At 37.8% G+C, this 21,547-nt stretch overlaps 2 protein-coding genes across 10 annotated transcripts; both read left to right on the top strand.

The window, feature by feature from the left end:
- The first annotated feature begins 6,851 nt into the window (after positions 1–6,851).
- On the top strand, positions 6,852–12,992 carry LOC138907600 (uncharacterized). Its single transcript, XM_070198202.1, has 5 exons — positions 6,852–7,395; positions 7,512–8,338; positions 8,735–9,053; positions 11,942–12,297; positions 12,792–12,992. The coding sequence occupies exons 1-5, from the start codon at positions 6,852–6,854 to the stop codon at positions 12,990–12,992; spliced, it is 2,247 nt and encodes a 748-aa protein (XP_070054303.1).
- Positions 12,993–17,298: 4,306 nt separating this feature from the next.
- Positions 17,299–20,960, top strand: LOC104106833 (pectin acetylesterase 8-like). 9 transcript variants are annotated; one of them, XM_070196846.1, is made up of 10 exons: positions 17,299–17,469; positions 17,566–17,648; positions 18,445–18,587; positions 18,695–18,774; positions 18,878–19,174; positions 19,264–19,324; positions 19,737–19,793; positions 19,996–20,073; positions 20,451–20,599; positions 20,693–20,960. In XM_070196846.1, the coding sequence occupies exons 5-9, from the start codon at positions 18,963–18,965 to the stop codon at positions 20,460–20,462; spliced, it is 420 nt and encodes a 139-aa protein (XP_070052947.1). In that variant the 5' UTR covers positions 17,299–17,469; positions 17,566–17,648; positions 18,445–18,587; positions 18,695–18,774; positions 18,878–18,962; the 3' UTR covers positions 20,463–20,599; positions 20,693–20,960. The 9 variants fall into 9 exon arrangements, 4 of the variants coding, with proteins under 4 accessions (XP_070052947.1, XP_070052948.1, XP_070052944.1 ...); XR_004509733.2 differs by lacking the exon at positions 19,737–19,793 and having other exon boundaries at positions 18,695–18,751; positions 18,871–18,964; XR_011414674.1 differs by lacking the exon at positions 19,737–19,793 and having other exon boundaries at positions 18,878–18,964.
- The last annotated feature ends 587 nt before the right edge of the window (positions 20,961–21,547 follow it).

Here is a 21,547-nt window from a genome sequence, read left to right as displayed (position 1 = left end):
TTGATAGGACTTACTATAAGGGCCAAACAATCAAATAAACCCTGCCCAACATAGACCGCTTGATCCTTGACACAAAGCTTGTACACATATGTAACCTTGTATATTACGCACAAAAATGAAAGGAAGTTTCTACCTTGCGGATAAATATTTGGTCCCTTAAAAATTTCTTCTTTCTTACATTTGGTCCCCTAAAGATGTCGAGCCCAAGGGCCGCCTCACTAGGGGACTGCCGCCCAAGGCAGGTTCGGACGGCCCGGGATAACGAAGCCTGGGGGCACAAACCATATTAGGCAGTGCCCGAACATTAAAGGCTACGACCATCCCCATTCGGGGAGAGTTGTCTTGGGTAAACCCGGATGACTCGGGGTAACAAGCCCACTGGGCAACACCCGAACTAGAAAGGCTACGGCCGTCATAGAATAGCTTGGAGACATATGAGACTAGTAACCAAAACATAAGGCCTTCAAAATTTCTAAATAGGTTCAAAAGGCTACCCTCGGCAAATTGTAACCTAAAATATTCTAAGTACTTTGGGAAAAGCTAATGGTTACACCAAGCCCCCCACAAGTCTTAAGCAAACTAATATCGAGAACAAGGCATGTTCGAACCTCCGAACAAGACCTAATTATTACTTTCTAAGGCATTCGATATCTTTACGATCATAAAGAAAAGAGCGAAAGGAAACAAGCTTAAAAACTGTCGAAGGGAAAAGGAGCCTTGTATATATATATATATATATATATATATATATATATATATATAAGATATTTACAAAGGCCAAACGGCCTCAACAAAGAGTACAAAGGTGCAAAAACAAAGAAAAATCTACAAGGCACCTAAACAGCCTGGTCTTCACCGGAGCCCGCCTCATCACCGGGACCATCAGGGTCTTCTTCGCCCCTGTATCCGCCTGAACACTTGGAGTCTTCTTCGTCCTCAGGATACGCCAACTTCTTGGCCTCGGCCTCGAGCCCCTTAGAACTTTCGATCTCGGCCGATAAATCAAAACCCCGAGCATGAACCTCCTCGAGGGCCTCCCTTCCGGACTGCCACTTTACATATTTGACAACGTTTTTCAGGCGGTCCTAGGCTGCCTCGGCATCGGCTTTGTACTGGGCCACCATCTCATCGCCATTGGCATTGATTATTTCAGCCAACGACTTGGCCGCTTTAAGCTCCTTGACGAGGGTCTCTCGATCGGCAACAGAAGCTGAAGCTCCTCAACTTTCTGGGAACGTGCCTCAACCTTCTCCCTCGTCGCTCAAAGTTGGGCCTCCGACGAGACCAATTACGCATGGGAAGTCTCCTTTTTTGAGGCAAAGCGGTCCATCTTGCTTTCCACTCTTCGGCCTAGACCTTGATTATATCCATCTCGGCCCGAAGTTGGTCGATCCGATAAATCTTCTGTTGGACCTGCGGGTTTTGACCATTAGTCACCGTGTCTAGCTCGCCGTCACTAAGTTCAATGATTTTTACTTGTTCAACTAGGTCGGCGTGTTCTTTCCCAACTACGTCCAATTCAGCTCGAAGGCTCTTTGCCTCTCCTTCACGTTGCTCACTGAGAAGTTTGTACGTGTCTCTCTTCTCAGCAAGCTCTTTGGCTTCTGCCTCTAGCTAGATCAACTTGTCTCGATACCGAAGGAAGGTCTCATGGTAGAGCACTGAGGCCTGCAAACACGAGGAAAGATATTAGAGTTATCAAAAAATTAGTTCAAATATCAGAAGAAAAATTGGAATCATCAGGGATTATCGAGAGTTACCCGGTTCAGCGCCTATTGTGCTTCGTTGAACAGGCATGGCGAGTCTACCTCATTAATTTTGGCCTGGTCTTCCTCCGTAACTAGGCACTGGCAGTAACTAGCTATCCCTACGGGGGTGGAAAGAACCCGGGCATCCTCCGGAGTGGGGATGATAATAGACCGCTTCCAATCAGGATCCGCACTCGGTGCAGGGAACCGGTTGACCAGTCTCGGGCTAGATTAAGCCCACCTGCCCCTGAGGACGGATTTTTCCTCGGTACCTCTAGGTTACCTAATCCGGTGACGTCCTCCGTGGTGGTGAAATCCACGCCATCAAAAATGCAGTGGAGGGGATCGTCCGCTCCATGGGCCCTCTCGTTCGGTCATTCCTTCATAGTTTGGGCCTCGTTGTATATAGAATCGGTAATGAGGGTGAATCGGTGGTGTCTATCACACCAAGTGCCTCCTTCGGGGCACTAGCCGCATCCTGGGAAGCCTCAACCCCAATCTCCTCATCGACCTCCTTGGTTTGAGGCAGATCGGCCTCAAACGGGTCTCTGGTTCACAGCCCCCTACTCTTGGGGGGGCAACAGCTCATGGGCCACAAAAACAAAAGGCTCTTACCCCTCGAACTCGTCCCTCAGCCGATAAAGCAAGTCCGAAGCTGGTGCTCGGGAGCTGGTGTTTTCCTTTGACTTGCGCACTAGCCTTCTTCTTGTTTTCTTTTTCTCCGAGCTAAGGGAACTCGGAGCCCTCTTCCTCTTCTTCTCTCCGGCTTGCCCCGAATCAGGAGACTCAACGGGCAAGTCCTCATCCCCAACCGAGGTCCTAAGCTTGACGTTTTTAGGCAAACCTGCAAAGGAAAGTACAAGAGATAAGAACATGATGTTAGAATAAAAAGATTCACTACGACTTGTTTGGGAAGAAGACCTTACCATGGGAACGGGCCTCCCAATGTCCTTTTGAAATTTTGCGCCATGAGCGCTCGGAATAGGGCATCTGTGATACGATTCCCTCGACCCACTCCTTGAGTCGAGGGATAGCATCCGGAACCTGAGAAAGGGCTACAACATAACAAGCATCGATGAGAAAAGGGAAAATACGTCATAAAATCAATGCTTAAAGGGAATAGTTACGTGTTGCATTCCACCTTTCGGGGAACGACTTCCACTCGGCAGGTACCAGGTTGGCGGTCCTCACTCGAACAAAACTCCCTTGCCAACCCCGATCCCTGTCCTCATCAATGCTCGAGAATGGAGTTTTGCTGGCCCAACGTACTAGCTTTATCAGTCTCCCCGGAAGATTCGGGGACTGTATAAGTGCTGTAGATGATCGACGGTGAACGATCACCCATCGATTTTGTTCACAAAAAATCGGAGGAGGATCACGATCCTCCACAAAGATGGATGAATCTGTCCTAGGCACATGTTGTACCTCTTGCACAAGTCTAAAATGACCGAATCTACCGGGCCCAATGTAAAGGCATAAGTGTAAACACTTAGATATCCCTAGACATGGGTGGTAATGGCCTCTTTAGGGTCGGGGACCACGATATCTTTGTCAGCCCAGTTGCAGTCTTTCCGGACCGTGGGGACGACCTCTTCGATAATTGAGCAGATGTATCTCGAGGCCTCCTCACACCGACTCTGTACGGAAGAAGGCTTTTCAACCTTGAAATCGTCATTGACCGAGCATCCCCCGAGGACGAATATTTTCAAGCGGGGTTCGGGTACTGGTTCATCAACGGCCACACCTGGAACGGTCTCCTCGGCCTCAGTGACCAGCCTCGAAGTAGAAGGAGATTCTTTTTGGGGAACGGTTTTGGAAGTCTTTGCCATTCTTTTAGAAAGTAAAAATGGAGTAAAATCTGGAAAAGATGAAGAAAGAAAGGAAGTTGAAGGATTATGCTTGTTGGCTTGAGAAGAAGATGGGTAAAACATTTTGCAAAGGAGCTTGAGTAACGAGGGTAAAAGTGCTAAAGAGTGTTAAAATCTTTAGGGTACGAGGGTAGAAGGTTTGATGTAAAGTGAAGAATGGAGAGAAGAGGGGGTATTTATAGGAGTTCAGCGACGTTTCACGTCCAGGGACGGCCGACCAGCAGCTGACATGCATTTAATGCCATTATGACATGACTAACGAGATGTTTCAGATGTTTTGTCGTTTCTGCCGCGATGGGTCGAAGTAAGAGTCGGGAGCTCATGTCGTTTCTCGTCGTTTACTCTCTGAGAAACGAGGAGACTATCTGTATACGGTCAAAACCGGGCTCATGATACACCCCGGTCTCCGATAAAATAAGCCAAGCACGAGACATGATGACAGGGGAACGAGATCGAGGCAAAGGTCTCATTAAGTCAGAATCCGGGGGAACGACGCCCGCCTTCGAGAATATTGGGGTCACGGTTCGGATTCAGTCTTAGCCTTGAACGACTTTGAAGAACATTGTCAGACAATCAGGCATGACCAACGGAAGGTCGTAATATCCGTGACCAGCCAAATATCACGACGGGGATCTCGGCACGTATCGATGAAGAACCGGCAATCAGTTAATCGGAGGATGTTTTACCTTTTATAGAGTTGTACCTAGAATAGAATTCCCCTACTATATAAAGGGGATCTAATAATTCATTAAAGTCATTGTAACACGTATACCAAAGTAATATATCGTTATTTTCTCTATCACTAGTTCTTTTCTCTTTTCCATTGGTGTCGGTCGTGGCGATCTCGGCTCGGGAAAAAATATTTCAATAAGGCTGGAACTATCCTCCTCGTGCGGTTTGAATTTATTCTATCTTTGTTTGTTCAATAGTAACTTAATTTATCACTTTGTATCGAATTAATCCGCGTATCTTTAAAATCACTTATAAATTTAATTGTTATTCGATTTTGAGAGTAAACAAGTATATTTCAGAATTAATATAATTCCTTTAAAGTTATCCAAAAAGAACCTAATTTCTTTTAAGAATTCATCGTAAGCAATTTCATCAAAATTAATTAGTTTTCAGACCTATTGATTTATTTCAATTCTAAATTCTAAATTCCACTCTTGTAATCGTGGTAAAGGAGGAGTTCTCATTTAACTTTTGCGCTAGACTTTAGTTTTCTCTATAGACTTTATAATTTGGGATATCCAGTTGTATAGGATTGACGTTGTCCATTCCTTAATTAGGATGGAGAGGTTGGGCAAAATGTCCACCTCTTAATTATATACTTTTTGGGTTAATAATCTATTGGTAGGGGCTTTTGAAAGGGAAAAAAAATAATTCCAACCTTAACACGATCTATTTATAATGGTGATGTTCAGGTCATCTTGTACAAATATCGATCGATTATTTTATTGAGTATTTATTATTTCTTACAAGCACAAGTATTGAATAATTCTACCCGCTAAATTTAGATAAATGAAAAGCAACAACTTCCACTCTTGGCCTGATTGACCACAATCTTTAATTTAAAGCATGTACTTCCTTTATCCTTTCATGCTAGGGATGTATTCACGTCAACCACATCTGATATGTTTCAAAAGAACTGGGAAAATTGATTGTAATTATTGATTTGAAACACATTTGACATGTTTAGAAAGAAAAGGGAAAAATGAATGTAGTGATTTCAACCCCATTTGTCATGTTTCAAAAGGAACAGGAGAAGTTATTGCATTGGTTATCCAATACATTATTGAAATAAGTCTCCCTTTCGGGAGCCCATTGAGGTTTAGAAATAAGGATTTTAACTTAAATCAGTTGATAGTATAAAAACTTTATACTCTCAGTATAGATTTTTAACCTGTTTTAGTAAGCAACTTGCTTTATCTTCTAGTTTACTAATCCCATTTATTATTTTGTAGTTATACTTAGATGATCTGATAGTGTATTATTTGTTTTACACTGTACCACAATAAGATGTGGCGGGACTGATGGATCCTCCACTTTAACTATAGGTTGTTGGGTGTGTGAAAAAGTCTCACATGATCTACTTATAAGGAGTTGAAAACTCTTAATGGTGTGAGGGCTTTTGAAAAATCGCGCGGCCTTGGTCCAAAGTGGACAATATCACACTATGTTAAGAGTAGCTTTGAGATATTTTAGCCAACATAAATCTCGGGTCTTCGAGTCTTGAGAATGAAGAAATACCTGATAAGCGTTTTTCCCTTTAATAAATCTTATACGATATGTGCTAGATATATATTTTAATGATAGACAATAATTTAATTCTAATTGCAGGAAATCAATCCCAAAGAAGGAAGTCACAAGAATTGGAAAGATTCTAGCAGAAGATCTGAAAGCAAGAATCAAAGGAGTCAAACGTGCGAGTCAAGATCCAGAAGCAAGAGTCAAGGAGTAAATATGTTGTAATTGCGAGTTTCATGGAAAACGGATATTCGATTCAGCTATATACAGAATGCATCAATCAACTGGTATAAAAAATCAATCAATCTGTATAGAAGATCTACAGAGATATTCAATCACGCATCACAGAGAATATTCAATCTCAATGGCTTGCATAGAACTATAGAAGATGGAATTCCCTTGGGTTGCCTTTCAGACATGGAACTATCACGCCGCGAAGAACGGAGACCAGCTCTCATTTATATATATATATATATATATATATATATAGACACACACACACACTACAGAAGACGCAAAGGAAGGATATACTTTGATCGAACTAATATCAATCTCTTTGTTCTACTTCAAACAAGCATTGTAGTTTGCTATAGATTCACTGTGTAACTAGGGAGAGAAGAAAGAGAGAAAAATTACTGGTGAGACATTGTATCAAGAAGAGAGGAAAGAACAAAGTGACGAAGTTGTTGGTGTATAACAACACCAACCCATATGTACTAAGCAACTTCATACTTGTAAAAGAACACCATTGTAACCTAAGGGGACTGGATGTAGAATTCATTCTGAATTCGAACCAGTATAAAACATCCTGCAGTTGATTTTCCTGTATTTAGTTTACATCTCATATCAAAAAGTACAGTCGACTAGAACACAAGTTAGTCGACTACCTCATAAAAGAAAAGATTATAATTCACCCCCTCCCCCTACACTTTCAATTGGTATCAGAGCAGGTCTCATATTTTTGCTTAACATCTTGTGAGAAAAGACCATGGCAAATCAAGTAACTATTGGAGCACTCTTTCAAGAGGGAACCTCGCAAGTCAGGCCATCATATTTCAATGGACAATATTTTTCTCACTGGAAAGTGTGCATGGAAATTTATGCAAAGTTCTATGATGTCAAAGTGTGGCGTGTTATCAAAAAAGGAAATTATCCACTACCAGCAGCAGCTCAACCACCCGCTGACCCTAAAGATATAGATGAATACACAGACGAACTAATGGTTGTTGTTCAAGTTAATGCTAAGACACGAAACTTGCTTTATAATGCCATTAGTGGAGAAGAGTACGAGAAAATTTCAAGTTGTGATACCGCCAAGGAAATGTGGGACAAACTTAAAGTTACCTATAAAGGAACCAGCAAAGTGAAAGAAACTCGGATAAATCTATTGGTTCACGATTATAAACTCTTCCAAATGAAAGAAGGAGAATCCATTGATGAGATGTTTGCAAGATTCAGCAAAATCATTAGTGATCTGAAAGCCTTTGGTAAACCCTACTCAAGTGGTGATCAAGTTCGAAAAATCCCGAAAAGTTTGCCTACTACATGGCAGACAAAGGTAGTTGCACTCTAATCTCAAGACCTAGACAAGGTTTCATATGATGAACTACGAGGAGATCTTGTACCATTTGAGAAAACTCATCTCAAGAAAACTCGTCAAGAAGAAAAGAAGCAAAAGTTGCTTTCAAAACTACAACTGAAGATCCTGAAAATGATGGTGATAATGATCCAGAAGCTCTTGAAGAAGAAATTGCCATGGTGTCAAGAAACATGAATGGATTGATGAGAAGACACATAAACACAAAGAAGAGAAGGATGTCATCTAAACGAACCAGGCAATACAATGAAAAAGACAAAAATGACGAAAAATGCTTTGAATGTGGAAGGTATGGACATGTTCAAGCTGAATGCCCAGATCTTAAGAGGAGAGTCTCCAGAGGGTTCAACAAAAACAAAGGTTTCGGAAGCTGGAGCGATGAAGATAGTTCAGAACATGAAGAAATAACAAATCTATGTTTCATGACAGTTTTGAAAAATGATATGAACAAATACTCTAGATGCTGGACTGATGAAGATACACCAGACGACGACCGTAAAGAAGACACTGAAAATTGCTTCACGGCACAAGGTGAAACAAGTGAGGTAAAACCTTATAAGTGTGATATATGTAACAAATTGCATGATATTCTTGATCTTACCCTAAAAGAGTCTCAAAAATTACTAAATAAATTAAAGAGATTCAATAGGGAAAAGAAGGACTGGGAACTTAAACTTGAAGTATGTGAGATCGAAAGACATGTACTTCAAGATGAGGTTCAAGAATTCCAAATAAAACTTAATGGCATGTGCAAGTCTATCAGTTACAGTTCTGTCAAGTCCAACCAAGTGACTTACAAGTCAACTGGAAAAAGACATGCCAGAACAGAGTCCACAAGTACTAACATAAGTGGAAGGTCAAAAACTGGATCAACCCCTGTGTGTCATTACTATAATAGGCTGGACACAAATATTCCTTTTTTAGATTTCGTAAATCAAATGTCTCGGGATGGATTTGGAAATCAAAAAATAGCACCGATCCTGGTAGAACTAACCAATAAATACCCAAGCAAATTTGGGTACCTAAAAGAAGGTAATAATCTTTCTTTGCACGAACACCATAGGAAAAGTTAAAAAGGAAAATGATATCTCGATAGTGCGTGTTCCAGTCACATGACGGGCGACAAAAATCTCTTCAAGGAAGTTACCAAAATTAATGGAGGAAACGTTAAGTTTGGTGATGATTCAAAAGGAAAAATTATCGGTATCGGAACTGTTCTGTTTAATAACAACTGTGAAATCACTAAAGTTTATCTTGTTGACTGACTAAATTAGAATCTGCTAAGCATAAGCCAACTATGTGATTCTGGATATGACGTGAAATTGAAGAAAGCTGGTTGTGCTATTGAAGATGAATCAGGTAAAATCATTCTTCCAGGAAAGAGGTATGGAAATGTCTTCATTTTAGATTGCATTGATAATTTGGAAAGTCATATCTGTCTTGCATCCATTACTGACGATCCCTGGCTTTGTCACAAAAATCTTGGTCATGCCAGCATACATTTAATTGAAAAACTCTCCAAATATGATTTGGTCATTGGTCTTCCAAAGCTAAACTACTCTAGAAATCATGTATGTGTTGCATGTCAGCTTGGTAAGCAAACTAGAAATTCTTTCAAACCCAAGGATATTGTTTCACTAACAAGCCACTTCAACTACTGCATATGGACTTCTTTGAACCAACTAGAACAGCTAGTATAGGAGGAAAAATGTATGCCTTTTGTTATTGTGGACGACTACTCACGTTTTACATGGGTAATATTGCTGGTTCACAAAGATGAAATTCTAAAGAACTTTGAGATTTTCTGCAAAAAGATAGAAAGAGAAAAGGGGTACCTTATTTCAACTATTCAGAGTGATCGTGGAGGAGAATTTGAAAGCAGAGCATTTGAGGAATTCTGAAATGATCGAGGATACACTCATAATTTCTCAGCACTAAGGTCACCACAACAAAATGGATTGATTGAACATAAAAATAGAACTCTGTAGGATATGGAAAGAATCATGATACTAGAACAATCCCTACCAGATCACTTCTGGGAAGAAGCAGTTATTACAACATGTGACATTCTCAATAGGTGCTTAATCTGACCAATTTTAAAGAAGACTCCATATGAACTATGAAAAGATAAGAAATCTAGTATTGGATACTTTCATCCCTTTGGAAGCAAATATTTTGTCCACAATTAGGTAAGGATAATCTTAGTATGTATGACCCAAGAAGTGATGAAGGTATATTTTTCGGTCACTCGAATAATAGTAGATCTTTTAGAATCTATAATAAGCGTACTTTATGCATAGAAGAATCAGTTCATATTATTTTTGATGATAATAACTCTGTGGCCAAAAAAGGAGATTTTGCAAGTGATGAATAGATCAGTCAAAATCAGCCAAAGATAAGTGAACAAATGATTTTAAAAGAATCTGCTGACAGTACAACTGAAATTCCGCAGTCGACTAATGAAGACATCAGTGAGCATGATCAACCTTAGAATGAGTCGACTGCTCAACGTACTGAAGTAGTACCAAACGAAAGGAGAAGCGAACTAGAATATCCTCAGAAGTTTATCATTAGAAATCCAACTAATGGAATGAAAATAAGAGGAGCTCTAAAGAAAAACGCTAATATTGCACTCATATCCCAAATAGAGTCAAATAAAGTTGATGAAGCTCTGAAAGACTCAAGTTGGATACATGCTATGCAAACTTGATTAGTTTGACAAAAATTAAGTTTGGACATTGGTGCCCAAACCAGCAAATGCAGCAATCATAGGAACCAAGTGGGTATTCAAAAACAAATTAAATGAAGAAGGTAAAGTTATTCGGAACAAAGCAAGGCTAGTCACCCAGCGCTACTCTCAACAGGAAGGAGTCAACTATAATAAAACCTTTGCTCCGGTAGAAGTGTTAGAATCAATTCGTATTTTTCTAGCATATGCTTCTTTTAAAGGTTTTAAATTATTTCAAATCGATGTTAAAAGTACGTTTTTAAATTGCTTCATTGATGAGGAGGTTTATGTTAACAACCTCCTAATTTTGAAAGCTCACAGTTTCCTTATCATGTGTTTAAGTTGACTAAGGCTCTCTATGGGCTAAAACAAGCATCTAGAGCTTGGTATGAAAGACTAAGCTCATTTTTGGTCAGTCATGAATTCTCAAGAGGTAAGATTGATACTACCCTCTTCATCAAAAGGTCATCTTCAGGAAAACTCATTTTTCAAATCTATGCTGATGATATTATATTTGAAAATGCTAACCCTATTCTATGAAAGGAATTCTCATATTCCATGCAAAGTGAGTTTTAAATGAGCATGATGGGAGAATTGACTTTCTTCCTTGGACTTCAAATTCATCAATCAGATGAAGGAATCTTTATATGTCAGACAAAGTACACGAAGGAACTGATACAAAAATTCGGAATGAGCAATGCCAAGGCACTTGGGACTCCCATGTGTCGAGCTACATCTATTGACAAAGATGAGGAAGGAAAATGAATGGATGAATCAAATTATCGTGTAATGATTGGATCTCTACTTTATTTAACTACTAGTCGTCCTGACATAATGTTTAGTGTGTACAGATGTGCCAGGTTCCAAGCAGCTCCCAAGGAGTCACATTTAACAGATGTGAAATGAATTATTAGATATCTTATTGTAACTACATCATACGGATTATGGTATCCACATCTTAATAATTTTAAGCTTGAAGGTTTTTCGGACTTAGACCTTGCATGAGATAAAGATGACAGAAAAAGCACAAGTGGAACTTGTCAACTACTTGGAAAATCGCTTATTTCCTAGAACAATAAGAAACAAGGACCAGTTGTATTATCTACAACTAAAGATGAATACATTGTCGTTGGACAATGTTGTGCTCAACTACTTTAGATGACTCATCAACTAAGTAACTATGATCTTTCGTTTAAGCCTGTTAAAATTTTCTGCGATAGTTCTAGTGCCATCTGTCTTTCAAAAAATCATGTACATCATTCTAGAACAAAGCATATAGATATCAAGCATCATTTCATTAGAGACCATGTTTTTAAAGGTGACATTGAATTATCGTTTGTTAGCACTGAAAATCAATTAGCGGATATTTTTACTAAGTCTCTTCTAGAAGACAGGTTTCAATTCCTTAGGGATTTACTTGGCATTATTACTTTTTCAAAATAAGGCATTGAAATTTTGGTACCTTTCAAAGATAACATGTTTTAATAATTTTGGTAAAAAATCTTTTGAGTCGTGTACTTCATTATTACCGCATGTAACATTAATTAAGCGCCTCCGTTTTTAGCACTTTTTCTGCCTTTTTTGGTTTACTGAGATGGAAACTGAATCAATCAGTGGTGTCTATTGGCTCTCTCTGCCCCATCAGTCACGTCGATTTATTCTTGTCTCTTAACTCCTCCCTCCATCTCTATAAGTCTGCCTCTTCTTTGAGTCTTCTCTGTACAACCTTCACTCAAACTCTCTAATGCTAAAGCTTTGAAAAATCCCTTTGCCTCCACTCGCAAAAGCACCTGGTCCAAAGGGAAACCCCATTCTCAATCATCAGAACCAGTCACTATAGGCTCTGACCACTCTGAGGGTTTCTCTTATTCTCAAGAAAACCTTTTTGATGATGCTCGATCGGAAAAGGCACTAGGAAAGCGACCCATGGAAGAAGAAGTAGAAGCGTTCACTCTAAAGAAGGTGAAGATAGACCTGGACAGTGCGCTAGAGTTAGAATTAAACTATTGGGATTCTCCCAACAAAGATAAATTTGTCTCCTTCAAAGGAAACTCAATTGCTCATGGAAGAATCATCAACCTAGAAGAGATGGAAGCCTTAAAATGCAAGGTAAAAAATTTCTTCACTTTTCATGGGAAAATTTCTTTGCCCTAACCCCTCCAAAAATCTATGAAGATCTGGTTCGTATATTCTACGCAAATATCTGTTCTGGCTACTCTGCTCTATTTAAAAACTCGTGGCCTGATGATTTTGAAGTGTCTTTTGAACAAGCCAAATAATGTCTTGTTGATTCCCTGTCTGATCCTCTGCCAGATCAATTAGGACCTAGTGACATTAATTTTGAACCCCGTATTCTTGCCCATATTGTTGCCACCACAATTTTTCCCAGAACAGGTTTCTACACCACACTATCTCAAAGGGACACCTTTTTGGTCTACTATCTTCTCACCAAGCACAAAGTGAAACACTCCTCCTGGGTAATAAATTTTATGATTGAATGTGCTGAAGATCCTTCGAGTCTACCCTACATGATGGTCATCACTCACCTCCTCGAGGTCTTTAATATACCCCTCTCAAACTATCCCTATATATTTGTTTCCAAGTGTTATAACAATAGGGCGTTTATTAGCATGCGATATGTTGTTGTGGATGATACTTGGATAAAGAAGCAGGAAATTGAAGCCAAAGTGATTCCCTCCAGTTCCAAGGTAAAGGTTGATACTTCTCAGACTGCTGTCAACAATCCGGAGTTACTTGAAAAGATAGATGCACTTGATGACAAGCTGACTACCGTTAAAGAGTAATTCCTGGCCACCCAGACCTCAGTTGGAGACATCTATGTAGTTGCAAAGGAAACAAGATCTGACGTGTCCAAGCTAAGAGTCATGGTGCTGAAAATCGCAGAAAATGCAGTGAAAGCTTTAAAGAAGTTCATGATCGTGTTGATGGAATCTCAGTCACAATGAACGCAAGCTTTGATCACCTCAAATAAGCTATCTGCAACACCCTTACCTATTTCCTCTGTTGATGATCTGTGTTGGTTGTTTAGATAATTTCTTTAGGTCTCTCTGGATAATTTTTTTTGCTTGCATGTTTTATCTACTAGTAGTTATACTTGCTTAACCCTCTTTTTGATTGATGCCAAAGGTGGAGAATAGAGTATCACTAACTTGCAGGGCGTGGTTCAGTCGACTAACTGAACAAAAGTCAACTATTGTTCAACTATTGGGCATCTGAATAAGGGGGAGTCGACTCAAAGTACCCGACAACAAGCTTAGGGGGAGCCTACTAAAGCCACGGAAAAGGAGTCTATAAACAGGAAAGTAAAATGAATTAAGTTTTTTGTCATTGTCACGTCCCGAACCTGGGCCTGGACGTAACACGACACCCGGTGCCTGACTACATGTGACCGAGCGAACCAACTGGCTGGCTGAATCAACATGTGATATCATAACATACTGAATGCGAAAGATAAACTTACACATTTTGATATACTGAAAGTTTAAATGATATAAATCAAAGTGCGAAAATACTAATACAATTATGAAACATATTTGTAGCCAACATAGCTTAACATGAAAAGCATGCTACTTTGTCTAATTGTTACTCTAGTCTATGAAGCCTCTAATGAAGTATTGAAAACACTGACTGTCTAAAAATACTGAAGACTGTAAGGTAATGATAATGCCCTAAAAGAACTGGGGCTTACCAAATAGCTGGTACGAGAATCCTAGTACTCTTAATCGTCAACCTATAAATCATTACATACATCGTGAGATGCAGTCCCCGGGCAAAAAGGAACGTTAGTACATTTGAATTGCACTAGTATGTAAAGCAATTGAAAGAAAGAAATAAAAATGTCAAAACTGATACTAAGCTGATAACTGAGAATTGATAATTGATAACTGAAATGATAACTGTTGAAACTTAAACTGAAATGATAATTGATAATTGATAACTGATAACTGATAACTGATAACTGAAATGATAACTGATAACTGATAACTGAAATGATTACTGATAACTGAACTGAACAAAGAAAGTAAGGATAAGAATAATCCCACTTCTGAATGATAAACAACCTGTTTATCTGAATAAATAAACTGCGGCCTCAGGACCAATATATATGTACACAAACTGCAGCCTCGGGTCCAAATATACATATACATAACTGCGGCCTCAGGCCCAAAGATGCATAAAGCATAAACTGTGGCCTCAGGCCCAAACATGCATAAAGCATAAACTGCAGCCTCAGGCCCAAACATGCATAAAGCATAAACTGCAGCCTCGGGCCCAAAACCAGATATTCAACATTCAGGGATTTAAAAATAGGAACTGAGAATCGTACTGTAATACATGATACTGAAATATTGAACCATACTAAGTTACATGATACTTGAATGCTAAATAGAACTGGACCGAGACATGTATTCATGAACTGGTTATGAAAACTGAAACTTCAACTGTGTATGACATGCTGAGTAATCTAGACTGAGACTCATGTGCATCAAACACAAGTCTATATTGATTACGCACTGAGCTCACAACATTCATAATGAAAGTCATGAATGAATTACGAAGCTAGAGAATAGAAGTTCTATAACTATTCAAGGCACTAAGCTTAGCTATATTTCAGAGGCAATTAGTAACGTTGTAAAATAAACGTAGTGTAGGGAGAATCATTAACATTCCCAAACATAGAGAGTTAGCCTCACATACCTTAACTTCCTGCTCTTGAGCTTAATACAATATTCGCTAACCTTTTCAACTTTAATCTATATCAATACAAGTCAAAGGGATTCCATATTAGCAATAATACTCATGTTTTGGTCACTTAGATATTTTATCAAACACTTGATGGATATAAAGCTTCATAGTCCTTATTAATGGTGTTTCTACACCCAACAACCTATTCTCTTGCTCCTAGAAAATTCTAAAATCTTCAATTGCTATAATCAATACCATTCTTCATCACCTATAAGATAAATAACACCCTTAATCAATAATCAACATCAACAATCCAAACCTATAATCGTCCATGCTTTTCTATCAAAATCATCAACCCATATCTCATGAACTTGTAGTCTATAATCATTAATCCAATGCTATAATCAATTAGAGGGTGAAGATATTACCTTCTTAACGTTCAATCCTCTTGAATCCGAGTTATAAGGTTTCTTCTCTCAACAATGATGTCCCGATCAAATATCTAATGATTTGAAGGGTTATCCATGTTAATAAGGTGTTGGGTAATTAAAATTAACTTAGAATCATTATTAAAACTTACCTTGGATGATAAAGAGACCATGGAGGAAGTTGGTTCTTGAGAGCTTCCCTTTTTAGAGCAAGTTTTTGTGTTTTGGGGTGTGGGGGACGAAGTAGGGCTTTTAAAACGGCTTCCCGGGTGTGCCCCCATGCAGCTGAACGCCCAACCGCGCACCTGAATGTGCAGTAGGGCAGCAGCACTGCCACAAGTACGCGGCCGCGCACGGGACCATCTAGGCGCACATACTGCGCATTATCTAGTAAAACGCGCATAACATTTTGATCAAAAATCCGTTCGCGATCCACAAAATATTGTTGAAAATCTATTTCAAAGGGCTACAACTTTCCTATTTTACGTTTTCCCAAATTCCCAACGTAATTCCACGAAATCCTTCTAGAAGACAGACCTTCCATAAACTTCATCGATTTTATCGAATCTTATGCACCTCACTTTCCGTCTTGATTCCAAAACAGCTATTTTTACCCATACTCATCCCGATAGGACTTTATATGTCTAAGATGTCACATTAATACTCATTTAGCACGTCCATACCTAGTCCGAATTTACGGAGTGTTACAGTCATCATCAAAAAGGGGGAGATTATTAGATATATATTTTAATGATAGACAATAACTTAATTCTAATTGCTGGAAGTCAATCCCAAAGAAGGAAGTCACAAGAATTGGAAAAATTCTAACAGAAAATCTGAAAGCACGATTCAAGGAGTCAAACGTGCGAGTCAAGATCCAGAAGCAAGAATCAAGGAGTAAATATGTTGTGATTGCGAGTTTCATGAAAAACAGATATTCGATTCAGCTATTTACGGAAGGCATCAATCAATCGGTATAGAAGAACAATCAATCAGTATAGAAGATCTATAGAGAATATTCAATCACGCATCATAAAGAATATTCAATCTCAACGGCTTGCATAGAAAAGGAAATCAAGGAAGCAACGAAAAGAAGTTCCGTTCTATTCTTGGAAGAAAATCATCTTGATTGATTCTGAGAATCAACTCGCTTGGGTTGCCTTTCAGCCATGGAACTATCACGCTGTGAAGAATGGAGACCAACTCTCATATATATATACTACAGAAGACGCAAATGAAGGATATACTTTGATCGAACCAGTATCAATCTCTTTGTTCTAATTCAAACAAACATTGTAGTCTGCTATAGATTTACTGTGTAACTAGGGAGAGAAGAAAGAGAGAAAAATCACTGGTGAAGCATTGTATCAAGAAGAGAGGAAAGAACAAAGTGACGAAGTTGTTGGTGTATAACAATACCAACCCATCTGTACTAAGTAACTTTCTACTTGAAAGAGAACACCCTTGCAACTCAAGGGTTTCTGAATCTGAATCAGTATAAAACATCCTGCGTCATTTACTTTCTATAATTTATTTTCCTGTATTTAGTTTACATCTCATATCAAAAAGTCCAGTTGACTAGAACGCAAATTAGTCGACTACCTCATAAAAGAAAAGAAAAATTACAATTCATCCACTCTCTTGCACTTTCCGTATGAATTTGAATTAGTCAGAAGTGAGATCCGAATACCATAAGGTTATACCAAAAAATTCTTTTACAGTGAACGTGTGTACAAGGTAAACTCTGAAAATAATGGTTAATAAGGTTTTCGAAAAAAAAGAGTTGACTAGTTAGTACTCGCAACATCCTGTCTTCAATAAATTAACTTTTACTATATCTATTCGTTGTTAATATACCACTGTATTATTTTTCTAGAAACCCACGTGGCTTGTAACATTTACCGAACTCATTCTGAAATATCTTTATATATAGCCAAAGGTGTTGAAACTTCTTTAATAAATTGAGAAGATTTCAGAAACCCCCATTACATATATAGCTTATTAATTAAACGAGCTGAAAAGAAATCACATCACAGAAAGATGTTGCTTTTGGTAGTACTTCTTTTGACTCTTTCTCAAGTGATCAGTGCAAAATTTTTATTAGTCAACACGACTATACTTCACAATGCTGTTGAAAAGGGAGCCGGTAAGAATTCAATTCAGTAATCAAATTTGATTTTTGTAAAGAAAAATAAAACTAATACTAATATTATTTTACTCTTTTGTACTGTAACAATGTCAGTCTGTTTGGATGGAAGTGCTCCTGCATACCTGCTTGATAGGGGAACTGGCTATGGAGTTAACAATTAACTTGTTCGCATTGAGGTTGGAGTTATTTTTTTTTGGGGGGGGGGGGGGAGATTTAAATTATATATACATATCGTCAGTAGCGGATCCAAGATTTTAGGTTCGTGGATGCTTAACTTTTCTTAACGTACAGTTACTATCAATCACATAGTATAAGTGCATAACTATTTGAACATGACGGTAAAAAAAAAGTTAATAAAAAGACTCGTATTAATATTATAAACGCGTGCAACAAAAAATGCAACTTGCGGGAATATTTTTAATGAATTTTGCCACTCTAGAGGAACTATTTATTTTTAGAAGGGTCGAACTTTGGAGTTTCTTTCTTTCTTTGTTATAGAGAATTACTAAATAAAATACAAAAGAAAAAACTTTATTAAAAAAGGGGAAGGTAAAATAAAATTTAGGGAAAAAATAGTCTGGGATGGAAATAAATAAAGTAGTAGTATTGAATAAAAAAATGTAGCTACTGGATAAAAATTTAAAAAAGAAACCTAAATGGGATAAAGGAAGAAAGTAAAATTAAACCTGTTATGAGTGGGTTTAAACTCCCAACCCCTCACACTACTAAAGCAATCACTATCCTTGCTTGACCAAAGCCCCCGTCAGCCTTTTTGTTATTTGGGTGCTTCCTGGCTTAATATATCAAACGTCTCAAATTTTCTATAAAATTAATACAGGTTATGTGATAAGATTAATGGGTGCTGAAGCACCCAAATTTAATATGTAGATCCGCCCATGCATATCGTGTAAAGCTTGCACGCTATTCTTGTATTTTTACCTGATATAGTCGGTCAACTATCATTTCTATCAGGTTATCAATATTTGGGCGGGGATGGTGTCCTACGACCTCAGAGTGCATCTCACATGCTGCTTCCGTGTTGGGATCATCAATACCCATGGATGATCAATATTCTTTTAAGGGAATATAAAGCAACAAGCCTAACGAAAATCCAGGTAGTTATTAGGTTACATGCATTTTTTTTCTTTTATTTTTTTTAAAGTTGAAATATATATTTTGTTGAACTCCTAACTAATAAAAATGCAATTGCCAAAATTTTCAGACTTTTTAAAATGGAATAGAGTAAAGTTTAACTATTGGGATGAGTCATCTTTTACCGGTAATATTGAAGAAGTTGACCCAGTAAGATAGAATATTTTTTCATATTAGAGCTAGAAAATATGTATTTTACTAAATTTTCTTTGTTGAAAATGACAATTTTTTTTATTAACTAAGTAGGTTACAGCCTATAGGACTCCACTTCAGAGGGGCAAGAGTTTTCCTTGCCATCATGGAGGATTTATTATACAAAGGAATGTGGAAAGCTGAAAATGTACGTATTTCCTCTTTGTTCAATAATCTTACTTGTCTCTAGCTTAGTGGGTGAAATAGATTTGTTTGGAAATAGAGCTCTTTTAGCGCAAATGAGTGGAACTTTAGCAGGAGGATTAGCTTCAATATTACATTGCGACAAGTTTAGAAGCTTTTTCTCCGCTGGTGCTAGACTAAAATGCATTTCCAATGATGGTTTCTTTTTAAATATGTTAGTTTTATTCATGAAACAAATGAACTTCGTCTTTTGTTATGTATAATATTCTTATTACTGATTCTTAACATTGTGATTTTATGCAGAAAAACTATTTTGGGTGAACCACATATTGAAGAGTTATATAAAAAAGTTGTTGCATTGCACGTAAGATGCATCGTTTGATTTCTAATTTCTCTTATTCCATTTATATCTAATTTATTTACTTTCTGTATTGCATTGTTTTTTGTAATTCCTAAACATAACATATATATATATATGTACTCCCCCTTTATTTATTTTTACTTGTCCAGTATTGTAAAAATAAATTTTCACATTTACTTGTCACTTTTAGCATATTAAGAGAAAATAATTTTTTTTCATGTTATACCCACAGTATTAATTACTCATTTCAAATCATTTTCTCAAATTCATTAAAAATATGAATCAATTAATACGGGTATCAAGGTAAATTATGCATTTCATTTATTATTTCTTAAGGGATGTGCAAAATCCATAGTGGACAAGTAAAAGTGAACGGAGAAGTATATTTCTCGTCTCTCTTTTGGGGTTTAATTAGGGATCAACAAAGAACCTTCCACGATCTTGCACCAGTTCCTACTTAGACCCAAGTTTGGTAAGATGGAGCAATTTGTTTGTGGAATAAAATTGGCCTGTTCAATTCAGCAGAAAGACAAATATAATGTATTAACAATCTAAATTCTGAAATGATACATTGGAAGAAACCAACGTCACTAAATGATGCTTATTGTTTTTTAATTTATTTATCGTAAATGCATGATGTTTCTTACTAATACACAAAATGATGATTTTGGCAGTTCTTCTTCCCTGAATATGTAATACAACATATTTGGACACCACTTTTCGTTATTAATTCGGCCTATGACTCTTGGCAGGTTAGAAATATATATTCGTGTTATTAGTATTTATTTGTTATAACCAAATTGTTTTTATTTCTTTTATTTCCCTTAGGATTAATTATAAATGGATTTGCCTTTTGATTGATCTTTAAATATATAGATAAACAACAGTTTGGTTCCAGACATATTGCAAGAAAGACATAAGTGTATGCTCACCAAGTCAAATGCAAACTCTCCAATGTATATACCAAATTGATATATTTCTCTTTTAACCTTATTCATGTGATAAAATAATAAGAGGGTGAGAATTATTAATCCTCTCTTAATTTAATTATAACTCTAAACCCCCCCCCCCCCCCTCCTTCTCTCTCTCTTTCTCTCTCTTGATGTTGATCTTGAGTTACTATTTTCAGATTTCAGGGTAATATTTATTAGGGCAGTTATAAATAGAAGAAGACCAACTTCACCAAGTGGATATTTCATAACCTGCTGCCATTCCCACTAAGGCATTGAAACACCGAGCTATTGGTTCAACCCCAACTCTCCAATATTGTTTGATAAGGTCCATTTCCCTTTTTGTTTTTCTAAAATTTTCCCAATATATTCTTTTGACGATTAGTGAGACTAACTACTTATTACAATTTATAATGTTCAGAAAATTGCTCAAGCAGTTGCCAAGTGGTTCTTTGTTGAGAGTAGTAAATTCCAAGAGATATCTTGCCCTTATCCTTATGGAAAATTTTGCCAAAGCTAGGAACTGGGAGAGGATGTTGATATACTACGAGTATTTCTGATATTTTCTTAATGATTAATCCACTCATGTATTTATGGAAAGTATCAAGTCACTTGAGGTCGCTTAAAATTGTTATTCAAACTTTATCATGTTATCGTAAGTTGGTATATATATTTGTTTTATATTTTAATTTCTTGAACACTTGGTCTTTCTCTTTAAATTTCAGTGGTCGAGCTAGCTATTAGTGGGGAGTAAAAGATTTCTAAACTTTGCAAAATTGACATGAACAAATTGAGGCAGAGCAAGAAAAACAAAGCTGGCACAAATTGACATTCCCTCCTTCCATATTCATGACCACAACTTTAGGAACAGAAGAGGGGAAAAAAGGACAAAAACCAAAGCCAAGAATCCGGTCGGAACTCCTTGCAAAACCATTTTATCCAATATAAATCGCCATGCGTGCGCGCACATACATACATACTACAAATATTATACGTATAAACTCAAATTAAACGGACTCTTGGTGCTTGTATACGGGTAAAACAGGGCTAATGAGCACCCTGATTTTCCGGTTGGGCAAACGCAGCAAAGACATGACTACGTGGGGTTGGAGTCGAAGCGTGAAACTTCTCGTACTAAGGCCCGAACGGAGTGCTCGTCACCGGGCCCGACAAGACAACACCCCCCGAACCCGGTACGAGCCCCATGACCCCGGAAAGCACTACAAACGTTTGCACACGCCTAATAGAGGGTCGTGATATTCGCACCCAACCGGAT

Source organism: Nicotiana tomentosiformis, chromosome 3 (genome assembly GCF_000390325.3).
Source record: "Nicotiana tomentosiformis chromosome 3, ASM39032v3, whole genome shotgun sequence".
Taxonomy (NCBI): Eukaryota; Viridiplantae; Streptophyta; class Magnoliopsida; order Solanales; family Solanaceae; genus Nicotiana; species Nicotiana tomentosiformis.
The sequence above is the reverse complement of the archived record's forward strand: the minus strand, read 5'-3'. Positions and strand labels throughout refer to the sequence as shown.

Coding starts and splice junctions, on each gene's coding strand:
- LOC138907600 (XM_070198202.1), top strand. CDS start 6,852: ATGGCAAATCAAGTAACTATTGGAGCACTCTTTCAAGAGGGAACCTCG. Junction 8,339..8,734: donor CAAAAACTGGATCAACCCCT/GTGTGTCATTAC, acceptor TGACTAAATTAG/AATCTGCTAAGCATAAGCCA. Junction 12,298..12,791: donor TGGAAGCCTTAAAATGCAAG/GTAAAAAATTTC, acceptor TTTGTTTCCAAG/TGTTATAACAATAGGGCGTT.
- LOC104106833 (XM_070196843.1), top strand. CDS start 18,963: ATGTACGTATTTCCTCTTTGTTCAATAATCTTACTTGTCTCTAGCTTA. Junction 19,325..19,736: donor AAAAAGTTGTTGCATTGCAC/GTAAGATGCATC, acceptor GGGTTTAATTAG/GGATCAACAAAGAACCTTCC. Junction 19,794..19,995: donor CCTACTTAGACCCAAGTTTG/GTAAGATGGAGC, acceptor TGATTTTGGCAG/TTCTTCTTCCCTGAATATGT.